At 42.5% G+C, this 25,495-nt stretch overlaps 1 protein-coding gene across 1 annotated transcript in view; it reads left to right on the top strand.

Moving 5' to 3' along the window:
- Positions 1-25,495, top strand: part of LOC142495654 (prolactin-releasing peptide receptor-like) — a 292,869-nt gene that overhangs the window by 138,395 nt on the left and 128,979 nt on the right. Inside the window, exon 2 of the mRNA XM_075601412.1 lies at positions 10,004-11,251. Coding sequence (XP_075457527.1) covers positions 10,803-11,251 — 449 coding nt within the window. The 5' untranslated portion in view covers positions 10,004-10,802. The remainder of the gene's footprint in view (positions 1-10,003; positions 11,252-25,495) is intronic.

Below are 25,495 nucleotides of genomic sequence, written 5' to 3'. Positions count from 1 at the left end.
TCATCATCATGTTCTAAAAATAAATGTACACATTATTAAATGGCATGTTAATCTCTGCTGTGTTACTATGTAATTGTACTGTGTCATAAGTAACAACTAACATGTTTCCATACGTTTTATAACCTCACATTAAAAACTACCTTGACTTACTGTAAGAATAATGTTTGGACTCAGTATGAAATATGAATGAATGAAAACTTGCTGTAAACTCACAACTCCTACATGATAGTTAATATCACTAACACAATACATGTTGCCTTACACTTCATTTTCACTGACACTAAGTAATCCTATTTAAAGAACATGTGCAAAACAAATAATGAACATGACAACATAACATATAGAAGAGCACATATTATATGGCCACCAACTGATACACTCACCTTCTAGGTGTGTTGAGCTGGCTGACCCAGGTGAAGACACTTGTTCCGTCTCAGGTGACACATGTCCTCCAGGGGCAACTATATATAACAATAACATAAGTTTTACATTTACATGTGTAAATATTGAACAAACAGTTATTGTATGTTCTGTTTTTATGAGTACCTAACAGCATCAGTTCCTTAACCGAACATGTGTGTGTGAAAGTGAACATAAATAGTTGTAATAACAATGTACATGCCTGTGTACTTAACACTTTTGAGTTCCCTAACATACAACATACTATGTTTCTGCAGTAATGCGTGAGGATAAATAGATTAAAATAGTACATAAAAATCATATGTTGTGTAGTGATATCAGTATCATAATGTACATAACTATCATGAGATGAACATTCACAATGGTTATCATGAAGGTGGTCATATTGGAAAAAGTTTTGTTTTTGGTACAGGATATGTGTGGTACATTAATAGAAGATGTGGCACACCTGAATGTGGCTGTCACTCAACAAGACAACACATGCAGTGTGTGATAATGTGTCGTTGATAGTAGTTCAACTATTGATATGAGTGAACTAATGACTTGTTGGGGCATTTAGTAGCTAGAGTTACGCTTTCAAATGAGTGTGATTAACTTCAGTTGTGCTAGTCAGGTTGTAAGAACGGTATTCCCTTCCCCAAAAAGCCTAATCAGCCAGACCTTTCAATTACTTCAAACAGGTGAAAATGGTGTGAACTAAGTTGACCCTAAAATGAGCCTGTAATTTGTGTGTGTGCTGAACCCCACCCCCTCTGTTGAAGTGTATGCTGTGATAAGATATTAATTGCAGCTGCTTTAACACGATGGTAGAGGAGCTAAATAGTCGTCTGCAGTGTTTAAGTTATGAAAACAATGACATAACATATGATACGTGTGCCTCATTATGCTGTCTGTATATGACATAAAGCAAAAATGGACCTTTTCATAAACAACTATAGATGTGTTAGTGCAAGTGATGTTTGTAGGCCGTTGCATGCAATATATTTGATGCATGCTTAAAATAGGCAGTAATGTCATGTTTGTAGGAATAAAATAAATAAAATACACAATAATATTATACATATTTATGTTCTGTACCTGTAGCTAGTAATAATTTCTCATTAGCATGTGTTACACATGTGTACTACCCTGTTGTTCCCCATCTTCGCCCACCATCAATTGCTTCCACTGCAGCAATGCATTTTGGGAATTCACATGTAAATGACCACGCAATGGCACGTGCTATATTAGTTACTGCTTTTAGTAGGACTACAACATATATGTCTATTTTGAGATATATATATATACAGAATCAGACATATACATATATAGATGCAGGTATGCTTATATTGTGAAGACAGTATAAAAAGCAGTGGAAATATGCAAAATAACTGTAAGCAACGACACGCCTAGTACAGTAATATTTCTCACCTGGTGGAAATTGTGAGGGATAAATTCCAATATCACGGTCACCAGGCAAGCCTTCCACGACGACGGGAAGTAATTTTCCCCGAAGCAGCTCCTCCAATGGAGTTAATATCAGACGTTGTGGTGTCGGCCCACCTCCAGTGCCAGTAGCATGCACGCGTTGGTCTTGTATTTTCTTTTTCAATTTTGACCTAATATCATCAAATCTTTTCCGACAATGATACTTGTCCCTGACACGATTCCCACACGCATTGACACCAATGACTATTGTGTCCCACATTTCTTTTTTGCTTGATGAACTTGTCCGCCCTTGAAAAACATAGAAAATATATGAGGTTAATTAATAATAATAGAAGCACCAGTTTCCTACACTGCTAGCTGTTCCAAGAGAAAGCAAACATGCTGTTTTAGGTGTAATATGTGAAGCACATGAGCATTCACTACTAAACCTATACATGTAAGCAAGGTTGCATTAATATTGTATGCAGTTATGGCAAATTGAACGCCTGAGTTTAGTTGTCCTTGTAAGGCATGATAAAAAGCTGTGTTTCCACACTAATTAACATAGAAAGATATTCTGTACCCATATTTGCATATGAACAAAACTCAGATGACCTAGGATCACATGTATTTGAAGAATAAATGGAAAGGTACACTTACCTACTAAATGTCCATAGATACTGTCATAGTGCTCCAGAATCCCAGTGACAAGAGCTCTATTTTCCTGGTCATTGAAGCGAGGATTACGTGGCTTCTCCACACGTTTCTTCCGAGCAGGTTTAGGCTCAGAGCTTGGCTGGTGCTGACTGGACTCTCCTTCTTCCAATGGAAGAGACTCCAAAAGCTGGCCACCAGCAAGCACGCCACCACCAGACACCCCATCAGCAACTGAGCCACCAGCAGCACTCCCACTCCCAGCAACAGCACTCGCACTCCTAGCACCAGAACTCACACTCCCAGCAACAGCACTCCCACTCCCAGCAACAGCACTCCCACTCCCACTCCCAGCAACAGCACTCCCACTCCCAGCAACAGCACTCCCACTCCCAGCAACAGCACTCACACTCCCAGCAACACCACTCGCAGCAACAGCACTCCCACTCCCAGCAACAGCACTCACACTCCTAGCAACATCACTCCCCTGAACAGTACGTTCACTCCGACGCGTACTCGCACGAGTAGCACTCCCACTCCCACCAGCATCACTCTTCCCACGCTTTGCGGGCATACTTACAGCACTCACAAAAAACAGACAACAAATGTACAGCCAATCACACGAAACACTTCCACATATAAAACAAGACAAAGATGTAAACAAAACAACAAAGGACAAAGCTCTCCCAATACACAACAAGTCTCTCAGTCAATATGCAAATCTTCAATCAGCCAGCTCTGTGCGTCTCTCTCTCTCTCACTCCCAACAACACAGAGAATGATTACCAGTACACGTTGCCTTTAAATATGGCGCGCTATCCAATACATGCTTGGTTCGCCTGATTCAGCAAGATTTGTGATTGGGCAACCTAACAGCACCCCGCCACGCACGCCGATACACCTGTGTGTGATCGGCAAATCATCGTGAGAGTGGGCGGATATGTTTTCGGCTTGATTTTGGATGTATTCGGCACTTACTGCATACGGAGAGGAAAAATCACCAATAACATGACTAATTGGTAAGCTTGCCGATTTCACATAATCGTCGCTTACTGCATGAGGCCCATTGTTCCAGAAGTCTTGTGGTTTGTTCAGATGCAACTTTGCAAACCTAAGCCGTGATGCCATGTTCTTTTTAGAGAGAAGAGACTTTCTCCTGGCAACCCTTCACAACAAACCATACTTAGTCTTTTTCTAATTGTACTGTCATGTACTTTAACATTTAACATGCTAACTGAGGCCTGTAGTGTCTGAGATGTAAGTCTTTGGGTTTCTGCAATTTCTCTGAGCATTGCACGGTCTGACCTTGGGGTGAATTTGCTGGGAAGTCCACTCCTGGGAAGATTGGCAACGGTCTTGAATGTTTTCCACTTTTGAATAATCTTTCTCACTGTAGAATGGTGGACTTTAAATTGTTTGGAAATGGCCTTATAACCGTTCCCAGATTGGGCAGCAACAATTGCTTCTCTAAGATCATTGCTGATGTCTTTCCTCCTTGTCATTGTGTTAACACACACCTGAATGCTCCAGACCAGCAAACTGCTAAAACTTCGGCTTTTATAGAGGTGGTCACACTTGCTGATGATCAATTAATCAAGGGCATTTGATTAGCAGCATCTGTCTATGGAAGCAGTAAGTGTGTTTTTAGTTTTTCACACATACTGTAGCTTTTCCATGTTGCCTTTATTTTTGTTAAATAAATCATGACACGGTGTAATATGTCATGTGTTGTTGTTCATCTGAGGTTGTATTTACCTAATTTTTAGACCTTCTAAGGAAAAGATGATTGTTATTTTGTTCTGATATGTAAAACCATGGAATGCAAAGAGGGTGTACTTTCTTTTTCACATGGCTGTATATATATGTATAAATAAATGAAAAAGAACAATTGTGTATCTTTGCTAAAGTGGTCGCATTGATTTCCCCCCTTGCCCGTAAATCTAATTAAATTCTGTATAAGATCAATGAAGCAGTTAAGCACACAGGACAGAGATGCCAATAGTATATCAGTAACTCAAAGATAAGAAATCTAAGGCAGATGGACAGAAGAGTACAGGAATGCTTTATAAAGGTTCTCCTGAGTGTTAATCCTGTCAGTGCTGGAGTGGTCTGCCTGTATTACTTAGAGGAATTTAGGAGTCTATGGAGGCGATTCATAAAGCTCGTATAACGGATATTAGCGCTACATTATCGCTAACTTCCACTGAAGTCAATGGCAGTTTAATTATTATGGTTTATTTATAAAGCGCCAACATATTCTGCAGGATGGTACAATACGGGTACAGTGTCATACAGTATAAATTACATAAACAGAATGACATACAATGCCTTTAATCCTGCCCTATGGCCCTTATCAATTTGCTGTGAATCTGTCTTCTCCTTGCCAGGCAAGATTTAAACTACACAGATTTTAATGGGGCTTAAATCTTAATTAGCTCTTAGAAAACAGCGTCACAGCATATTGTATTGTGGCCTGTGTATCTGCACAGAGAAGAGTGGGATCTGATGCTCTGCCATTTTTCTTGTTTCTGGTTGCAGCAGCAGAAACAAGTATAAGGTCGAGGGCCCGCTGCTTCAGTAAGCACGCCCGCACTGCATACAGGCGGCGCGTAGAGAGGCACTTGACCGATATCTGCTGTCCATAGGGAGCGGGGGGAGCAGAGGGCTTCAGCGAGGGTCTCCCGGACTGCAGGAGGGTGCTTCTGTTTTCTGGAAGGTGAGAAGCGAGTCCCCACACATGCCCTCTGCTGCTTGCTCTCCATCCGCCCCCCCCAACCCCCGGTCCATCCGTCCGTCCCCACACGAACACACAACACACACACACATATATATATATATACACATACATACACACACTTCCCCCCCCTACCTTTTGGAGTTGGGGGAAGCTCTGACAGCTCCAGCCCCCAGCGCTGATAGGCTTACCAGCACACCACGTGACGCGTCACCGCTCAGGATCACAATCCTCTTGCATTCCCTGGCGGCTGACGCATCACAGCGCGTAGTGAGCCTGGTCGGAAGGAGGCAGCGGGGACAACAAGACTGGCGGTAAGAGGCTGGTGGCCTGCGTGCACGCAGCCGCACGTGCACCTGCCCGCAGAAGGTCCTCAGCCTTAGAATTATATTAGTCAGGCTTCTCAATATAGCATCAGATCAGGAGGACTAATGGACCTCTATACTAAGCATTACAAAATGATTTGATTTTTTTTAACATTTTGAATTTATTGCTATTACTTTTTTGATACTAGGAATAAAGAAAACTTTCTGCCTTAGTACATCTGTACTGTATACAAGGAGTGCTGTGATTTTCTATATTCTACATCAGATTACATAGACTGCAGAGGTGGTAATAAGCAGCCAGTCTACGAGCACCCAACAACTTTCTCTTTTACTTCCTTACACTGCGAGCACTGTTCCCATCTACTTATTTTCTACTTGGCTTCTGTATTAAGAGTCGCAAATGAACTTTCTTAGTGCAAAATTGGTACAGGAAATCTGATTTTAAATTGGACTTGTGTGTGCGTGTATTGTAGTGAAATTTCTCAATCAGCAACAGCAGAAAAATATAGTTTTCGGTGCACAGAAATTGACTGTGCTAGGAATACCAATGTTAATGGTATGTATTGTAGTAAAAAACAAGAGAATGTTTCAGTGCGGCAAAAATAAGTGTCAACCTTGCCCACCAACGTCAACTTGCTGTAAACTCTAAAAACGCGCTACTAAGCGTGAAACGCGTAAGAGACTGCCTACTGTGTGGTTTTTCACTTGTTGCTATGCTATTCACTGAGCAGTGAATTTTTTTCATTGTGATCCAGTCTACCATCCTTTTTGTTGCTGTGCACCGTCATCCCTCCCCATGGGAGGACTTCCGCTGAACTCTAAAAAGGCTGGTAATAGTGTTAGTGTAGAATTAAGTTGCTAGGTATCAACCTAAAAATGTATTTGACACAGCACAGATATTTTAATATAAAGGTTACCAAAATGTATTATTTTCAGAGTATTGCTGTAAAAAAAATATCCAACTGTAAGGTATTTCAACATGAGGCGATATGTCAATGATAATTTCAAACAACAAATTATGATGTACAGCAAATAAAAACACCACGTGTGAGCACATTCACATGTCTCAGACAGGTCTGCTTGTCCCCATTATCTCTTAGCAAACAGTGTTTCCACTGCAGCCAGGGATTCCGGGTAATGACATGCAAATGAGTACAGACAGTGTCACTCTTATTTATTTATTTATAAAAATATTTACCAGGAAGTAATACATTGAGTGTTACCTCTCGTTTTCAAGTATGTCCTGGGCACAGAGTTAAGACAAATAATACATGGTTACAAATACAGTTACAGTTACATAAATGAACAGGGTATACATTACACTGGCGACACACTTTATTCGAGCTTGGCTAGTCCCACGAATTCGGGTATACCCGGGTGTATTGAGGTTTGTGACTGTTTTCTGCCCGAGTGCATTGAGTTATTTTCCAAGCAGGGATTGAAGCATTTTATTCCCGCTGGCTGCAATACTGCACAGTATATATATATATACTGCATTACAATTCATGAATTTATGCCATCTGGTAGACACGCGAAGCATTGCAGCCTATTAAATCCTAATCATTATCATTTAACAGATCAGCCGCCCATCAGCCAGGCATGAACCCAGGCTGGGAAGGCAAATGCAATGGGGCTTGTCAGAGGTGAGGAGTGGCGCATTCCAGGTATCTGCCTGGGTATACATACCGGGTATTTGCTCGAATAAAGTGTGTCGGTGCAGTATATACAAGACATTGCATGCACAGTTAAAGAAAATATATATTATGGGCGTATGAAACAGTTACAGACCAGATTAAAATGTGTGACAGCCTTAGATTTGAAAGAACTTAAACTGGTGGTGAATGTGAGAGTCTCTGGTAGGTTGTTCCAGTTTTGGGGTGCACGGTCAGAGAAGGAGGAACGTCCGGACACTTGGTTGAGCCTTGGGACCATGAACAGTTTTTTGGAGTCTGATCTCAGGTGATACGTGCTGTAAGTGGTAGGGGTGAGGAGCTTGTTCAGATAGCTGGGTAGCTTGCCCATGAAGAATTTGAAAGCGAGACAGGAAAGGTGAACTTTGCGCCTAGACTCTAGTGATGACCAATCTAGTTCTTTGAGCATTTCGCAGTGATGTGTGTTGTAGTTGAATTGGAGAACAAAACGACAAATTGAATTGTAGAGGGTGTCAAGTTTGCTAAGGTGGGTTTGAGGTGCCGAGTCATATACTATGTCTCCATAGTCAATAATTGGCATTAGCATCTGCTGTGCGATACGTTTTCTGACCAGGAGACTTAGGGAGGATTTGTTCCTGTAAAGTACCCCTAGTTTGGCATAGGTCTTGGTTGTCAGGGTATCAATGTGCATCCCGAATGTTAAGTGGGAGTCAAACCATAAGCCCAGGTATTTAAAACAAGTGACAGGGGTTAGGGTGGTGTTAGCGTTGGTTCTGATCTGGAGCTCAGTCATTGGAAGCTTTAAAAATTTAGCTTTGGTCCCAAATACCATTGTTACAGTCTTGTCAGTGTTTAAAAACAGTTTGTTTTTGGAAATCCAGTTTTCGAGTCTCAAAAAGTCAGACTGAAGTATGTGTTGAAGGTCAGAGAGGCTATGGCTGTGTGCATATAGGATTGTGTCGTCTGCATACATGTGTATTGAGGCTTACTTACAAGCTGTGGGAAGATCATTCATGAACACTGAGAAGAGTAGGGGCCCCAGAACAGAGCCTTGCGGGACACCACAGGTGATATCCAGGGGGTTGGAGTTAGAGCCTGAGATGAACACATGTTGGGATCTTCCTGATAGGTAGGACTGAAACCAGTTTAAAGCATGCTTCCCTATTCCAGAGCTCTGGAGTTTGTTAAGCAGGATAGCATGATCAACTGTATCAAAAAACAAAAAGCAAAATCTAGGAATACTGCACCAGTGAGTTATCCCCGTTCCATTCCACACTGGATTTCATTGCAAATTTTTAGCAAGGTAGTTACGGTGGAGTGTTTGGGACGAAACCCAGATTAGAATTGGCTAGGGAAATTTGTCTTGGTATAGAAATCGCTTAATTGGGAGTGGACACATTTTTCCATGACTTTGGATAGAATTGGGAGAAGTGAGATTGCCCTGTAGTTTGAGACAGTGTTTTTGTCCCCACTTTTGAAGATTGGGAGAACTCTGGCAGTTTTTCAGGTCTTAGGGATATGGCCTGCAGACAGGATAGAGTTGACTATGGAAGCAATTGGTTTGGCAATGGCTGGGGCACCAAGTCTTAGGAACCTAGATTGTAGTAAGTCAGGTCCACATTGGCTGCTTAGTTTTAGTCTGAAGAGCGCTTGTATAATCTCCTCTTCAGATACTGGGCCAAATTAAAAATTGTGGGCAGTGCTGGGAGGGGGTGGGACTATAGGGGTACTCCTAGGATGAGATTCAGGTTTGTGGTTTGGGCTGCGTTTCGCTAATAAGTTAGTGGCACACCCCAAAAAGTAATCAATAAATGCATTTGCAATGTCAGTGGGGTTTGTCAGAGTAATATCCCCCTTAGTGATATTACTTGGTTGTTGATGGTTAGGAGGCTGGAATATGTTGTTGATAACCTTCCAGAAGTTAGCTGGGTTTGATGTATTCTGGAGGAGATTGTCAGAGTAATATTGTGCTTTTGCATGCTTTGTTTGCCTTGTGCACATATTCCGCAGGCATCTGTAGTGATTGAGATCCTTGGTAGTGCCAGTTACTTTGTAGCTTTTCCACAAGGTATCCCTGAGCTCTTTTAACATGGACTTATGTATGAGGTCTTCATACATACGACGCATATTTTTGTAAAAGTTTGTATGACTTTTGTAGCACTGACATTTTCTACTCACAAATACATTGAAAATAAAATCTTAGCACAAACAGTATGCCTCCTTGCCTCTTTGTAACTGTACCTTGGCACTTTCACCAGACACGTATGGGTCAAAAACAGAAGTAGGCTGTTCAAAATCAATACCATTTCTTTGATATACTGACTCAAAAAGATGTAGGACGCTAAAGACTACAGTACCATCACTTCAACTGAATGAAGTCTAAAATATAATTTCACTTTCTACTAACAAGAGAAGAAATAGGATAACATTATTATTGCTGTAGATTTTGCTACCCACAAAGATCTGCTATTTAATCCAAGAATCTGAACAGCGTGTTCCAGCCATCAGTCAAAAAAAGTCACACAACTTAACGAACAAAAACAATTTACATTATGTTAAAGAACACAACATTAAAAAAAAAAAAACAAGAATGAGAAAATAGAAATGTTCTGTTACTGTAAATGGAATCATGAACTGCAAAGGAACGGTTTCAAATGCTCGGTAGCATTGTATAAATTGTGTGCAGGTGTCAATTGTATTAAAAAGAATAGCTGCAGGCATCACTATGCAGAGAAAGATTTAGAAGAGCTTGAGTAATCTCGTATTATTTTGCCCTAAAAATAATCAACTCTCTCTTGTGCTTTTTCTAGGAATGGTGGTTCTGAGGATACACTGTTTAAGGCATCTCTTCAATACAGCGTGGGAAAGGTGATGAGAGGTGAGCCAGGCAGAGTTTTTAATGAAGAGAGGGAATCGATGTGAAAAAAAATTCTCAACGACTATTTTCAAGAAGCCTTTTATAGAGAAAGGTGTCTCGTGCTTCTTTGGACATGAGAATAATGCAGAGTTAGACTTACCTACTGTATGATTAAATGCATTGGCCGATGGGAAGAAGCATACCCGACTATAAATCTGTCTTCGTTTGTAACAACTCATGAATATCTTTGCTTTTAATATGGACTGATGGATAATTTCACAATAGTTTGAAGCACAAAGGATATCAGAAACTTGAAATAGTGGATCCAAATTTCAGTTTATGGACCTGCAGAGACCCCAAAAAAACTCAAACGAATGGTATGTGTCTTTAGAAAGTGGGAGATTAATCTCAGAATCAATCCTATAATCATATTTTTTTTTAAATAGCATTAAGTCACAAAGTGAAAATTATGCAGACACATTGATATAGTACAATGTAACTTATGAAACACAATGCACTAGAAGATAAAATTACTTACCCAATTTTACCGACAGCTAGCATTTGGGTTTGCACTAGGTTCTCCCACTTCAGAGGCCAGCATATTGACACTCACCACGGATGCTGTACATCAACTATTCGGGGCCAATCACTAATCTCCAGTAGTATACTGGATGTCCAATGAAAAAGTTTATAAATACAACAGTACGGTATGAGCTTTCAACCAAAAAATAATTAGCAAACGTATATCTGTAATGCATGAATGTTTGGCATCAGCTGAAGTCATGGAGGCCACAGGTGGCTGGAGCTATAAACCAACCAATCTAACAATCTGCATGGTAAACCTGAACAACAGCTCCAACTCCAGCTCCCAGTTCACTGGCGTCCAGCTAATCCAGTCCTATAAGCCTCTCATTATACCTTGCTACACCTTGGTGGTTCTGATTGGCATCTTCGGGAACTACCTGCTGCTCTATGTCATCTGTAGGACAAGGAAGATGCACAATGTTACCAACTTCTTTATTGGAAACTTGGCTTTCTCGGACATGCTGATGTGTGCAGCTTGTGTGCCCTTCACACTGGCATATGCCTTTAACCCCCAGGGCTGGGTCTTCGGGAAGTTTATGTGTTACTTTGTGTTCCTGATGCAGCCAGTAACTGTTTATGTATCCGTTTTCACCTTGACGGCCATCGCTGTGGACAGGTAACATTTTCTCTCTTCCCTCTTTGTATAGAATATAGTGTTGTTTCATTCTGCAGAGATAGAGAACCCATGAGTTTATTTACATGTCTTCATGAGGTCCCCAAACCTGCTTCATTGTTCCAACTGTAAAATGACTTGCAATGTTTAAACTGTAGACAAGGAATATGGCCAGTGAAGTGCAAATGAGCACCCAAGACATATCACTTGGATAGGAAGCTAAAAATTACAGTACCAGTGTGCTCATTTGCATGTCACCACCCAGAATCCTTCTGTGCAACTTAAGCCCTGTCTGACATGTGATGGGGTGAAAGCAGTAGGTTTGTGCCACCTGTGGAAGGTCTGCAGTTGAAATGATTGGTTCTCCATATTTGAGGGGTTTTATAATGGTTTTACACACCAATCATTATGGTGGTCACACCATATATTAAATAATTAAGCAATGTAATGGTTGCATAGTAAAGTATACACTATGTAATGATTCATAGCTTATTTTTGATATATAATGTGTCCAACTTTAATGTACAGCTACATTCTGTTGCCTATTTTTCTGCCAGGGTTAGGCAGTATGGCGGCTCCCACTTTTTAAGTATATCAATTATTCCTATTATATGATAGAGATTTGAAAATTATGTGTGTGAAATCAGAATTTACCAGAGCCTAACATTCCCAAACAAATACAAAACACTTAAGAGTTTTAGAACTGAAAATACGTGTAAACCCAATTATTTGTGTAAACAAACCACAAGTGAAAGTACAAACCCTCTTTATATGATTCCTGCATGGGTGAACTTGGTCTGATTAGTCTTACTTAGCAACATACAGTATATTGGGGGTAAAATAAAGTGAAAGTCCTGTTTATATGCTGCTGATGGTAGAAATGTATGGCCCTATTAAATAGCAGAGATCATATGTAAGTATAATACTTTAGCACTTGTCTAGAAGGAACAAAATAGCTAGTGCTCTGTTTGGTTTCCTTAAAGATTAATCATACCTGTAGCTCTAGGCAAGTTTATACTAGCCAAAGCAAAATCCAGTATGTCCTCTGTTAGACAAAATAATAAGTTATTGATTTATCTTTCACAGGAAGTACCATTTGTTCTTTTAACCCCTCTGCTGCAGTATGAGTATGAAAAGTGGATTGTTAAGCAACGAGTCAAGGAGTTACAGTATGACATAATTTTAGGCTCTACATAAGTTGTATTGCTTAACTGTGCATTGTAGATTAAAACAGGCTCAGACTATAACTGTACATCAGCAATAAATACACAACATGAATAAACAGAGGACATATACTGCATGAACCATTGACATGCCCTTGATCAACACTAGAACTGGGTGAACCTGTCAACATCCAATTTGTGGATTTTTCAATCCATCCCGCACAGGCGGACTGCATGCTCCTAAATCTAACGGGATGTGAGTGTGAAGAGCACACAAATAGATCCCCAATAGGGCACACCGCAGGCGTGCGTAGTATTAAATCATGGTCCATGAGTGCGCAAATATATAACATATAAAAGTTTATTAAGACATAATAGTCTAAATTACTACATAAATAACTTTAAAACCATGAAGCTCCTAATGCCTCGCTAGTGCTAGATTTGACTAGCTTAAGGATATATATCAAGTGAGGAAGATATATACGAAAATGATATATATCTTCCTCACTTGATATATATCCTTAAGCTAATCCTGCGGAGAACAAGGTATGTGGACTGTCCACTGATGGATTGTTCATTCAGCAGAACCGTCGCCTCGGCTTTTTCTGGGGAAAATTACAAGCCATGGCTACTTCCAGCCCTGATTGGGGGAAAAACCGTCCAGGCCCTTGTAGATTCGGGCTCTGGGAAAACTCTGGTCCTCCAGGAACTGTTACCGCTCAACGTGTGTTCTTTTGACTCCCCATGGAGCATAGAATGTATACACGGTGATGTAAAACCTTATCCGACGGCCAAAATCCGACTACAGGTAAAAGGTACCTACAGGTAAAAGGTCAGGAGGCTTACCTTGAAGTAGGAGTCGCTCCTTGGCTACCTGCGCCCGTTGTGCTCGGTCGGGACTGGCCTTTCTTTGCGGACCTAATGGCCCCAGTCTTTAACGAAGAACCTCCTTCTGGGGCTCAGGAGAACCCTGGCAAACTGTTCCCCTTCTCGGCAGACCTTTTTCCCAGTAGACACCGGGTTCAAAAGACTCGGCAGCAAAGACGCTTGGACAAACAGGACTGGTTGCAGAAATCTGGGTTTCAAGGTGACCATTCTAGTAGTCAGAGGTCACAAGTGATGGCTGGGGATGGCCAAAGGGAGGGGGATATGGGCCCTGGAGATTTACCAGACCTGTACCTTCCTGACTTTCGCCAGAAGCTAAGGGAAGACCCAGTCCTTGCGAGACAGTATGACAAGGTGGTGAAAATTGATGAACAGATTTTAGATGCACAGGGGGTGATAGTATTCCCCCATTTTGAGCTATCAAAGGATATCCTATATAGGGTGAATAGGCAGACACAAACAGGGGAGGTCACCAGACAGATATTGGTTCCCAAGGCGTTTGTTAAATCTGTGTTCACTCTAGCCTATACTGTCCCTTGGGGTGGTCATCTGGGCAGGGAAAAAACATTGGACCGTATTTCATCCCGATTCTATTGGCCAGGGATGCATAGTGATATTGCTAAGCTATGTGCAGCATGTCCGGAGTGCCAGCTAACTACTGCTGCGACACACTTTATTCGAGCAAATACCCAGTATGTAGCTGGCAGATACCTGGAATGCGCCGCTCCTCACCTCTGACAAGCCCCGTTGCATTTGCCTTCCCAGCCTGGGTTCATGCCTGGCTGATGGGCGTCTGATCTGTTAAATGATAATGATTAGGATTTAATAGGCTGCAATGCTTCGCGTGTCTACCAGATGGCATAAATTCATGAATTGTAATGCAGTATATATATATATACTGTGCAGTATTGCAGCCAGCTGGAATAAAATGCTTCAATCCCTGCCTGGAAAATAACTCAATGCACTCGGGCAGAAAACAGTCACAAACCTCAATACACCCGGGTATACCCGAATTCGTGGGACTAGCCGAGCTCGAATAAAGTGTGTCACCAGTGTAGTCCAAAAGGACAAAAACCAGCCCCTTTGGTTCCTCTACCCTTGGTGTCAGTTCCCTTTATGAGGATTGGGGTAGACTTGGTAGGACCTCTAGAACCTTCTGCGAAAGGACACAGGTTTATCCTTGTAATAGTGGACTATGCAACAAGGTATCCTGAGGCGTTCCCCCTGAGAACAGCAACGGCGAAGCAAGTAGCCAACAAGTTGTTGGAACTGTTCTCACGGGTTGGACTTCCCCAGGTTATGTTGACAGACCAAGGTACAAATTTCATGGCTAAACTGATGCAGGATGTCTTAAAGTTACTAGAGGTCAAGTCTGTTCGGACATCGGTCTACCATCCACAGACTGACGGATTGGTGGAAAGATTTAACCGAACTCTAAAAGGGATGCTGAGGAAATTTGTAGACTCAGAAAAGAGAGCCCGGGATGAACTTCTCCCTTTTCTGCTGTTTGCTGTGCGGGAAGTTCCCCAGGCCTCCACGGGATTCTCTCCATTTGAATTGCTCTATGGCCGCCAACCGCGGGGTATCCTAGACCTCCTAAAGGAGTCCTGGGAGGAACAGCAGTCCCCTTCTAAGAATACCCTGCAATATGTACTAGACCTTAGGAAGCGCCTAGATGTGGTCGGCCATTTTGCCAGGGAGAATCTTAGATCCGCCCAGGACAGTCAGGAGAGACATTACAATCAGAATGCTCGCATGAGAGTGTTTCACCCAGGAGACCAGGTGATGTTATTGTTACCCAATTGCGAGAGTAAACTCCTGGCCAAATGGCAGGGCCCATTCGAAGTACTCCGCCGTACGGGTGATGTGGATTACGAGATCGCTCAACCAGGGTCCAGAAAGGGTAAACAAATTTACCATGTGAACTTGCTGAAACCCTGGAAGATGCAGCGGTCTCTTTTCATCCACCCGGTGGAGGAGGAAACGGACTTGGGTCCTCAGCCTCCACGGGAGAACATCATGAGTGACGATAATATCCCAATGGGTAAACAGTTGTCCTCTGAACAAAAAGGGGACTTGTTAGCAATAATTACACACTTCCAGGATGTTTTTTCTGACTTACCAGGACAAACTAACTTAATTTCCCATGCAATCGAGACAGCACCTGGGGTAAAAGTACGTTCCCGTCCTTATAGGTTGCCTGAAAGTCGTAGGGCTCTGGTAGAGAAGGAGGTACAAGAAATGTTACACTTAGGAGTGATTGAGGAATCATGCAGTGAGTGGTGTAGTCCACTAATTATGGTCCCTAAACCCGATGGGAAGGTAAGATTTTGTGTGGACCTCCGAAAGGTCAATGCGGTATCCAAGTTTGACGCATATCCGATGCCAAGGGTGGACGAATTAATTGACGCCCTTGGTAACGCGGAAAATATATCCACGTTGGACTTGACAAAAAGATACTGGCAAATACCCTTAGAGGAAAAGTCCAAATGCAAAACAGCCTTTGCCACTCCCATGGGTTTATACCAGTTTGTGACAATGCCATTTGGACTGCATGGAGCCCCAGCCACATTTCAGAGACTCATGGATAAGGTACTGAGGCCCCATAGGACTTATGCCGCAGCCTACCTAGATGACATTGTCATTTATAGTAAACACTGGCGGGCCCATCTAAATAGGCTAAAAGCAGTCCTCAAATCTCTAAGAGAGGCAGGGCTCACAGCCAACCCTAAGAAATGTGCCTTGGGTAAAGCGGAAACCATATATTTAGGGTATGCAGTGGGAGGTGGAAAAGAAAGGCCACTAGCCGACAAGGTAGCTGCCCTGAAAGAAGTTCCGACCCCCCAAACAAAAACGCAGGTACGCTCTCTGCTGGGTTTAGCAGGGTACTACCGGGGGTTCATCCCCAACTATTCGAAAGTGGCAGCCCCTTTAACAGATCTCACAAAAAAGTGTGCCCCTACACAAGTGGTGTGGTCAAGGGATTGTCAGAGAGCCTTTGAGGACATAAAAAGGTGTCTATCAGAGGGTCCCATCCTTAGAAGCCCAGACTTCAACAGCCCTTTTATAGTGCAAACAGATGCATCATAGATAGGGCTAGGGGCAGTGTTGTCACAACAGTTTGAGGGAGTTGAACATCCTATCCTTTTCCTATCCTTTTCCTGAGAAGGATTCTTCACTAGAGCACAATCTTTGTAAAAGGAGAAACTGACCATTTGGAATCCCTCTTTTTAGGGCTGGCGGATGATTACTATCTGCAAGCAAAAATGTATTTCTGTCATTTTCCTTCCTATAGATGTGTGTCTGTATATTAGTATCGACATCAATATAGAGGACTAAATCAAGAAAATGTATACCATTAATATTTTGTTCATAATTGAATGTGAGATTAAGCAAATTGGTATTTCAAATGTCTATAAATGAAATAAGTGTAGTTAAATCCGCATCCCAAATAAAAAACAAATCATCAATATAGCATCTATAAAAAATAATCTGATCCCTAAAGGAATTAGAGTCTGAAAATAAAAAAAGCTATGTGTGCTGTGTACGCGCATAGTAAGTGAAACTTCTTTGTCTTTTGTCACAGAAATTGTATTTGTGATGGTGATGTTTTTAATTAAAAATCAAAACACAATTTCAGTTCCCAAACACAAAGACGTTGACATAATTCCTCCAAATCTATTAAAGCACATTGATCTTTAAAGGTGGATAAAGTGACCTCTGGAGGTGGAATAGACACCTCTCCATCATTATTTGGTGTGTTAGTAAATTTATCCTGAACATCAGAGGATCTAGCAAAATATTTTTTAAGAGACAATTTACGAACAAATAACTGTAAGTCAATTATTGTATCAAAAAGATTGAATTCACATGTAACAGTGTTTCCTCCACCCAATCTCATATTGGCCCCCTCCTGTGGAAACTGACCCATGTGACATGTGGTGTAGTGTGGTGCACCTACTGGCTTACAGGACTCCTGTAGTTATAGCTGAGTCATACTCACTCATGGTAAAGCGCCTCCATCTCTTCCAGACCCCCAGTGTTGTAGGGAGGTGTCTCTGAAAGAGAACCTCTATGTGCTTCTCCCTGAATGACTCCACTCTCAGGCAAGAAGGTTTCTTTGGCAACAGCATAATTTATTGCATCAACCAGTAGCAGATTCCCCATCATTGCAGCCGGTCTTCAGCCGCTCATTATAGGTTGCCAACCCAAAGGAAGTCCCTGACCATACACTCACAGGCAAGGACACTGAAAGCAGGTATAGCTCTTCCCTTACTCCCTGATGGAGTAAGGGGAATAGTCTTCCACACCACTCCCCTGAGGGAGGGCCACAAAACCTGCCAGAGCCCTGGCAGTTTGCTGGGACAGACTAACCTCGCTCATAGGTGGTGAGGCACTGCCTAAATACAGGAAATGCTGTGCACTAAATAGCTCCAATAGGCACCAGCCCTGTTCCACTGCAATTGGATACAGAGCCTGATGACACTATCTTCACTGCATACTACACAACACATGGGGGTGGGGGGAAACCCCATGATTACTCCTGGCAACCTGCCCTTACCAGGGATTATTGCACAGGAGGAGAAAAAACTATAACCCCAAAATTACACAGGGTTACACACAATGAGGAGCACAGTTCAGTTCCTTATTTAGCAAACTCAGCTGATCTTCAGTAAGGACTATGTTGGAAATATTAATTACGTTATTCTCATTATCATTTAGGAATATGTTTTCCTCTTGCTGGCTCCTCTGTGACTCCCTCCCCCTCTTCTTGCGTGATCTCCATGTCCTCCCTCACTTTTTGAATCACGTTGTTTATTAAAGTAAGAACAATGTCCTTCATATCTAGAACTAGGGTGACATGATATCAGAATGATTCACCTGAATTTATTTGATCACTGTCCCGCTTCTTCCAATTATCTCTTGAATGATTGAATGAAACCCTCTCTCTCAGTGCAAACATCGGCAAAATATAAATTATTTATAAACAACTTTGACTCCTAGTGTACATGTGCAGGGGGTCTCCGGAGCTGAACCGCATTGGTTTCAGGTCCGGGGACCCCCTGCTTCCCGAGATACATTCCCCATTATGAGGTGTCGGTATCCCTCTGCATTTAAAGGTCCCGTTCACGTGACCGCGGAATGTAAACAAAGCAGAGGGATACCGGCACCCCCTAAAGGGGCCGTATCTCAGGAAGCAGGGGATTCCCGGACCTAAAACCAAAGCGATATAGCTCCGGAGACCCTCTGCACATCTACACTATGACTAAAACACATATATAAATAAACACTCATTCCTTACCTTTGCGGTTATGTGCTACGGTAACGAAGCAGCATGAATGTATTTTTAATAATAGTGTACTGTGAGCAGGGGGTCCCCTGAGCTGAACCTCATTGCTTTGTGGACCAGGGACCCCTGCTTCCCGAGTTACAGGCCCAGGTATGTGTCATCGGGTGGCAGTGTCGCCGCCATCCTTATAGCGTCCCATTTGCGCTGTGTCCGCTATAAATATGCGGCGACACTGTAACCGATGCCTCAAACCAGGGCCTGTAACTCAGGAAGCAGGGGGTCTTTGAGCCACAAATCAATGCGGTTAAGCTCAGGGGACCCCCTGCTTCCACACAAAATTATTAAAATACATAAATGCTGCTTCATTACCATAGCGTATAGCCGCTAAGGCAATGAAGGGGTTAAGGCAGAATAGCATGTTTATTGGGGACATTTGCCCCCAATAAACATTGCAATAAACAACATACACCCCCTGTGTATTTGAAATACATAAACAACAATAAATACATTAAATACATATAGCACTCAACCATTTCCGGCTGCCACGATGAAGGCCATCTTCATCTTCATCCTGCCCATGCCCCCTCCGCTGCTGCAAAACAGACACAAGAATGAAAACATCCAATGTAATGTCCCCTAACCACTTAATCACCATAGCGGTTATTAACTGCTACAGTCATTAAGGGGTTAACCCACCCTCACCCACCACTCAGGATACCTACATACCCTCCCACACTAACCCCCCACCCCGTGAGGCCTAACTACCCTCAACCACTACCCACAAGGGAGGCCTACCCACATACCGTTGGGGCCAATAACCCCTCCCCCAACCCCCAGTACACACAATAAAACAATACACAGCCCCACAATAAGCATCATTCTATTTATTAAATACATTACCCACCCCCTGTGCCCCGCCCCCCATAAATACATGATTTATCCTTTTACATACAGGGTTCATACCCCAGCCCCACGCGAGTCCCCGGTGGGCTGGCGGGGCACCTGATAGACCTACAGGGTACCAGCAACTTGTTTCACACAGGTTCTGGAGGCCTGTTGGTGGGTCCCGCCAAGCGCCATGGCCCCCAGGTGGTCTCCTTGGGTCACCGTGGCCCACAATTGGGTCCCCACGGTAGGCCCGCGGATGTCTGGGAGCCCCAGTTCAGACCCACAGGTGTCTGCGGGGCCTTGGGTGGTTCCCACAGCGGTCTGGGGAACTCACGAGTGCTCACTATGGGTCCGCAGTGCCCCCACAGATGTGGGACCACCGCTTCATCCCCGCACCTATGGGTCTGCTGTGCCCCCACGGATGTAGGACCACCGCTTCATCCCCGCAGACTACGGGTCCACGGTGCCCCCACAGACGTGAGGCCACCGCTTCATCCCCGCAGGTGTCACCCGTGGAACCACCAGCCTGATACCCATGAGATACCCAAGGAGACCGCAGGTGGTCTCTAGAGGTCTCACGCAGAACCAAGGAACAAACCCTGAATGTAAAAAAAATAAACCTGACCTATACATTCAATACATACACCCCCCACTCCAACATCTACAGTACAATAATGTGCAAAATAACTATTATCCAGATAGGGATAATAGATTATTTGCCCATTATTAAACACATTAACTAGCATATTAAAATAAATAAAGTACTACTGACCTCATCAATAAGAAGCCCCTGTCGCCAGCAACATCCTTGTCTTTCGTTGCCCACAAAATACATAGCCAATACAAAGCCAATACATTGCAATTACATTCAGATATCAATTAACCCCTTAAACACCTTATCGGATATTAACCGCAAAGGTAATAAAGGGGTTAAGCCACACTGGCCCGATACCCACCCTTCACCCATTCATTTGTACAGTAGCTTCATCATGCAACTATATATATATATACAGAGAGAGAGAGAGAGAGAGAGAGAGAGAGAGAGAGAGAGAGAGAGAGAGAGAGAGAGAGAGAGAAAGAGAGAGAGAGAGACACACACATGAACCAATTTACAAATAAATGTAGAAGGGTTATCAAAAACATGCTGTACTACAAATACCACTTCTCCATACAGACACACTACAATAAAATCCATTTCCTTTAATAATCCAATCTGATCTTCCAATCAAAATCCCCAAATGCCAATCAAAAACCTCAAATGACAATCAAAACATTGCATTTACATTGTATTTATGATGCATACAATCTATGCACCATATACATTCTGCAAATGAATGTTAACAATAACATATTCAAAACAAAATACCAATACCTCCAAACAAGTATACTATTTAAACCAATCCAGTAAACATAAATCAATTAGCATTCATTAATTACATCCCTAAACAATTTACATTCCATCCCTAACAATTAAACAATTAACTAATTCAAGCGTTGAACAGAACAAGTAATCCTGTGAAAAAATATAAGTACCAACAAGAATACAATATACAAAAGCAAGCCTCACCCTGACCTAAAGTAAACCATACAATAGCAACAATTACATCTATCTAATTTTAAAATACATTATACACACATTTATGCATAGCAGCATAGCCAAATTAATTTAAAACACAGCAAATCAAGCTTTTAAAACAACATAATTTATTACCCTGTATGTATATATCGGTCTAGACATACATACATACATACATACATACATACATACATACATACAGTGGCAAGAAATGATATACCAAAAATAAATAAATACACATGTTAAAAAAGCTTTTAAAAAAATTAACAAGTTAAATTAAATACATTTCTTTCGTTCACTTACCATTACTTGACCCACTCACCGACTCCCGTCAATTGATACCTGAATGTAATTGCAATGTATTGGCTATGTATTGGCTATGTATTGGCTATGTATTTTGTGGCCAACGAAAGACAAGGATGTTGCTGGCGACGGTGGCTTCTTATTGATGAGGTCAATAGTACTTTATTTATTTTAATATGCTAGTTAATGTGTTTAATAATGGGCAAATAATCTATTATCCCTATCTGGATAATAGTTATTTTGCACATTATTGTACTGTAGTTGTTGGGGGGGGGGATGTATGTATTGAATGTATAGGCCAGGTTTATTTTTTTTACATTCAGGGTTGGTTCCTTGGTTCTGCGTGAGACCTCGGTTATCTCACGGGTATCAGGCTGGTGGTTCCACGGGTGACACCTGCGGGGATGAAGCGGTGGCCTCACATCTGTGGGGCACCGCGGACCTGTAGTCTGCGGGGATGAAGCGGTGGTCCCACATCCGTGGGGGCACCGCGGACCCATAGTGAGCACTCGTGAGTTCCCCAGAGCCCCGCGGGAACCACCCAGGGCCCCGCAGACACCTGTGGGTCTTACCCGAGGCTCCCAGACATCCGCGGGCCTACCGTGGGGACCCAATTGTGGGCCACGGTGACCCAAGGAGACCACCTGGGGGCCATGGCGCTTGGCGGGACCCACCAACAGGCCCCCAGAACCTGTTTGAAACAAGTTGCTGGTACCCTGTAGGTCTGTCAGCTGCCCCGCCAGTCCGCCGCGGACTCGCGTGGGGCTGGGGTATGAACCCTGTATGTAAAAGGATAAATCATGTATTTATGGGGGGGGAGCACAGGGGGTGGGTAATGTATTTAATAAATAGAATGATGCTTATTGTAGGGCTGTGTATTGTTTTTATTGTGGGTACTGGGGGTGGGGGGAGGGGGTATTGGCCCCAACGGTATGTGGGTAGGCCTCCCTTGTGGGTAGTGGTGAGGGTGGTTAGGCCTCACGGGGTGGGGGGTTAGTGTGGGAGGGAATGTAGGCGCCCCGAGTGGTGGGTGAGGGTGGGTTAACCACTTAATGACTGTAGCGGTTATTAACCGCTATGGTGATTAAGGGGTTAGGGGACAATACATTGGATGTTTTCATTCTTGTGTCTGTTTTGCAGCAGTGGAGGGGGCATGGGCAGGATGAAGATGAGGATGGCCTTCATCGTGGCAGCCGGACATGGGTGAGTACTATATGTATTTAATGTATTGATTGGTGTTTTTGTATTTAAAATGGACACATTCACTATTATCCATTTGTGGATAATAGTAATTGTGGCCATTACTATACTGTATGTGTTAAAGGGGGGGGGGGGTATTTCTTTATAAGTATGTATGTGTTTTGACATTAATTTGGGGGTGGGCACATAATTGGTACTGCAGGCCTGCGGGTAAAACCTGAGGGCCCCCGCCGGCTTATAGTATCATTGATGTGCATATATGTGTATGTTAGAGGTTATAGGGGTTGTTGGGGTTATATATATATATATATATATATATATATATATATATATATATATATATATATATATTTATTTATTTATTTATATTCATTTATTTATTTAGATATATTTATTTATTTATTTAGTGTGGGGCTGCTGTGTGTGATTATTTTTTATTGTGGGTAGCGGGTGTGGGTGAAGGGGGTATTAGCCACAACGGTGGTTGTTTAGGGCTTGCGGTTGGGTAGCTGGAGGCCTTAACCCCTTCATGACCGTAGCGGTATTAACTGCTACGTTCGTGAAGGGGTTAAGTGCACCCGCAACCCCCCCACAAGCCCTAAACAAACAACAAGGGCCAAATACCCCCTTCACCCACCCCCGCTACCCACAATAAAGCTGGCACGGTGGGTTAACCCCTTCATTGCCTTAGCGGTTAGCCGCTAAGGTAATGAAGTGGGCTGCACATGCATTTTTCCTGCCTCGGATGCATGCCGGGGTGCTCCGGTGCTGGTATCAGCTCCGGAGACCCCCAGCATCAATCACAGACAGGAAAAAGGCCTGATTTTTTCTAAGTGTCGCCCTTGCCGATGCTTCTCCTCCACCAACTTGCCAACTTTAGTTGGTGGGACTAATTGCCGAAAAACTCTCCATTCTGGAGTGCCGATCAGCAGCAAAAAGCTGATCGGGGCTACCTGAATTCAGCCGAGTTCAAAAAGTGCCGATAAGTGGCTTATCGGCACCCGGCTGCCGATAAGTTTTTATCGGCAACAAAAATTGACGATTTTTCCCACTTGTCGGCGCTTACTGAATCGGGAGGGCAAATTTGGCGAAAAAATGGCGATAAACGGCTTATCGGAGCTTACTACATGAGGCACTTAATCATAATTGATGTTTCCATAGTATCAATATTTTTTTTCAAAGTTCTATCATAGTCGGCATAGCGTTCCATTCGATCAAAAGTCTTGGGTTTCGTTTGTAAAACTTTTATCTCTGTCTCAAGTGCAGTATACTCTTTGGATTTGTATTGTACAATTAATTACATTAGTTTAAACAAACATTCATCTAGAATTTGTTACCAGCTTGATTCAAATTCCTTATTCACAAAGCCGAATGTGGGTGCTTTTTTAAGGCGTAACCCCCTTGGTATTCTTTTGACCTTTGCATAATTTTCCAATTATGTAAATGTCCCATCAATATCTAATTTTTTGTGAGAGTAACTTTTCCAATTTAACAAAATAAGCAATCAGGTCAGAGGGTTCATCACAAACAATATCTCCACTGTCATCATCTCCACCTGAGCATGTCTCTTCTGGTTAGTATTATCACCACATAGGTGGTATCTCCTTGAGAATCATCAGTAGCTTCCTCCATTATTTGAAAAGTAAAAAAATATAATAAAATAGCGTTCCCGGGCAAACAATTACAATTGATTCATGCAGAGATAATGTAGACTGTCACATATAACTGCAAAAAACTCTAAAGTTCTCTAAATAATCAAAACACTTGTGATATCTCATTTAATGAGATAGGAATATAATCACTTGAATAAACCTTATATATAGAGACTCAGGCTGCATCCATAGGACTGCAGCCGTGCGGAGGCGTGTCGGGGGGGGGGACTGTGACATCACGGAGCTGGTTCGCCCTCATTGGGCGAACCGCTCACGTGACTGGCCCTGCGCTCCCGTGAGCGCGAAAATCTATCTTTTGAAAAAGACCTATGTTTCCGCACACTTGCGGAAGCGTGCGCGAGCCCCTGCTAAAGCCGCTCTCGTTGCGGCTGCAGGGGCTCACTGAGAAGCGTCAGCGCGCCTCAGCATGGATGCAGCCTTAGAGATAATCCGAGCCACCACTAATTAAATCAATATCTATATATGAGAATCGAATCTCCATGTGGTGCTACAGGAAATCTTGTAGTCAAAATCGTATTCTAGGGCATGATATCTGAATCCTTTACGTAACAATGAGGATGAAGTCCATATGTGAGACTGCAATATCAGACCAAATGAAAAGTTTGCTGGAATAGAAACCATTTATCTTCTGTTGGGGAGTTTGAGTCTATCCGCTCCCCCCCCCCCCCAATCCCCTCCCCCCACCCCTGGATGGCATAGGTACATGTGCGATACTCACAAAAGTAAAATGTTCACAATATACAAACAGTCATACATTGCAATACATCCTATGTTGTGTATTATCTGGCATGTGGATGTGGTAGTGGATACATGGGGAGGACTATCAGACCTTTAAAGAATATGTCTTGATCTTATTATGTGTCTGATAGTCCCCTTCTTTCTGTTGTGTTTTTCATTTAATGTTGTGCATACCATTGAAGTATATATGATGGCATCTTAAATATCAGTATACTTTTTGATTGCATCCTGGTTCATTTTTTTAACTAAAGATCTTTTTTCATCTCTACTCTTTATTTAGATTTTCCATTAGTGGATGCTTTAATTGGCATATATGATATTTCAAATGTTTGGTTAATATACATATAAGAATTATGTTCTCTTTATTATCCACTATGAGGATTATTGGAGTTATTGTTACCTCCTTATTTAATTATTTTGAGGTAACTCCAGTCTCCATTAGTCTTCAGTTTATTCAGTTTTCAAAGGTGAACCAGCTTGCTTAACGGTTCCCTTAGCAGTAGCTTGTCATAATGTCTTTGATCTAAGGAT

This window comes from Ascaphus truei, chromosome 5 (assembly GCF_040206685.1).
Source record: "Ascaphus truei isolate aAscTru1 chromosome 5, aAscTru1.hap1, whole genome shotgun sequence".
Classification (NCBI taxonomy): Eukaryota; Metazoa; Chordata; class Amphibia; order Anura; family Ascaphidae; genus Ascaphus; species Ascaphus truei.
This window is presented reverse-complemented; position numbering and strand designations above follow the sequence as displayed.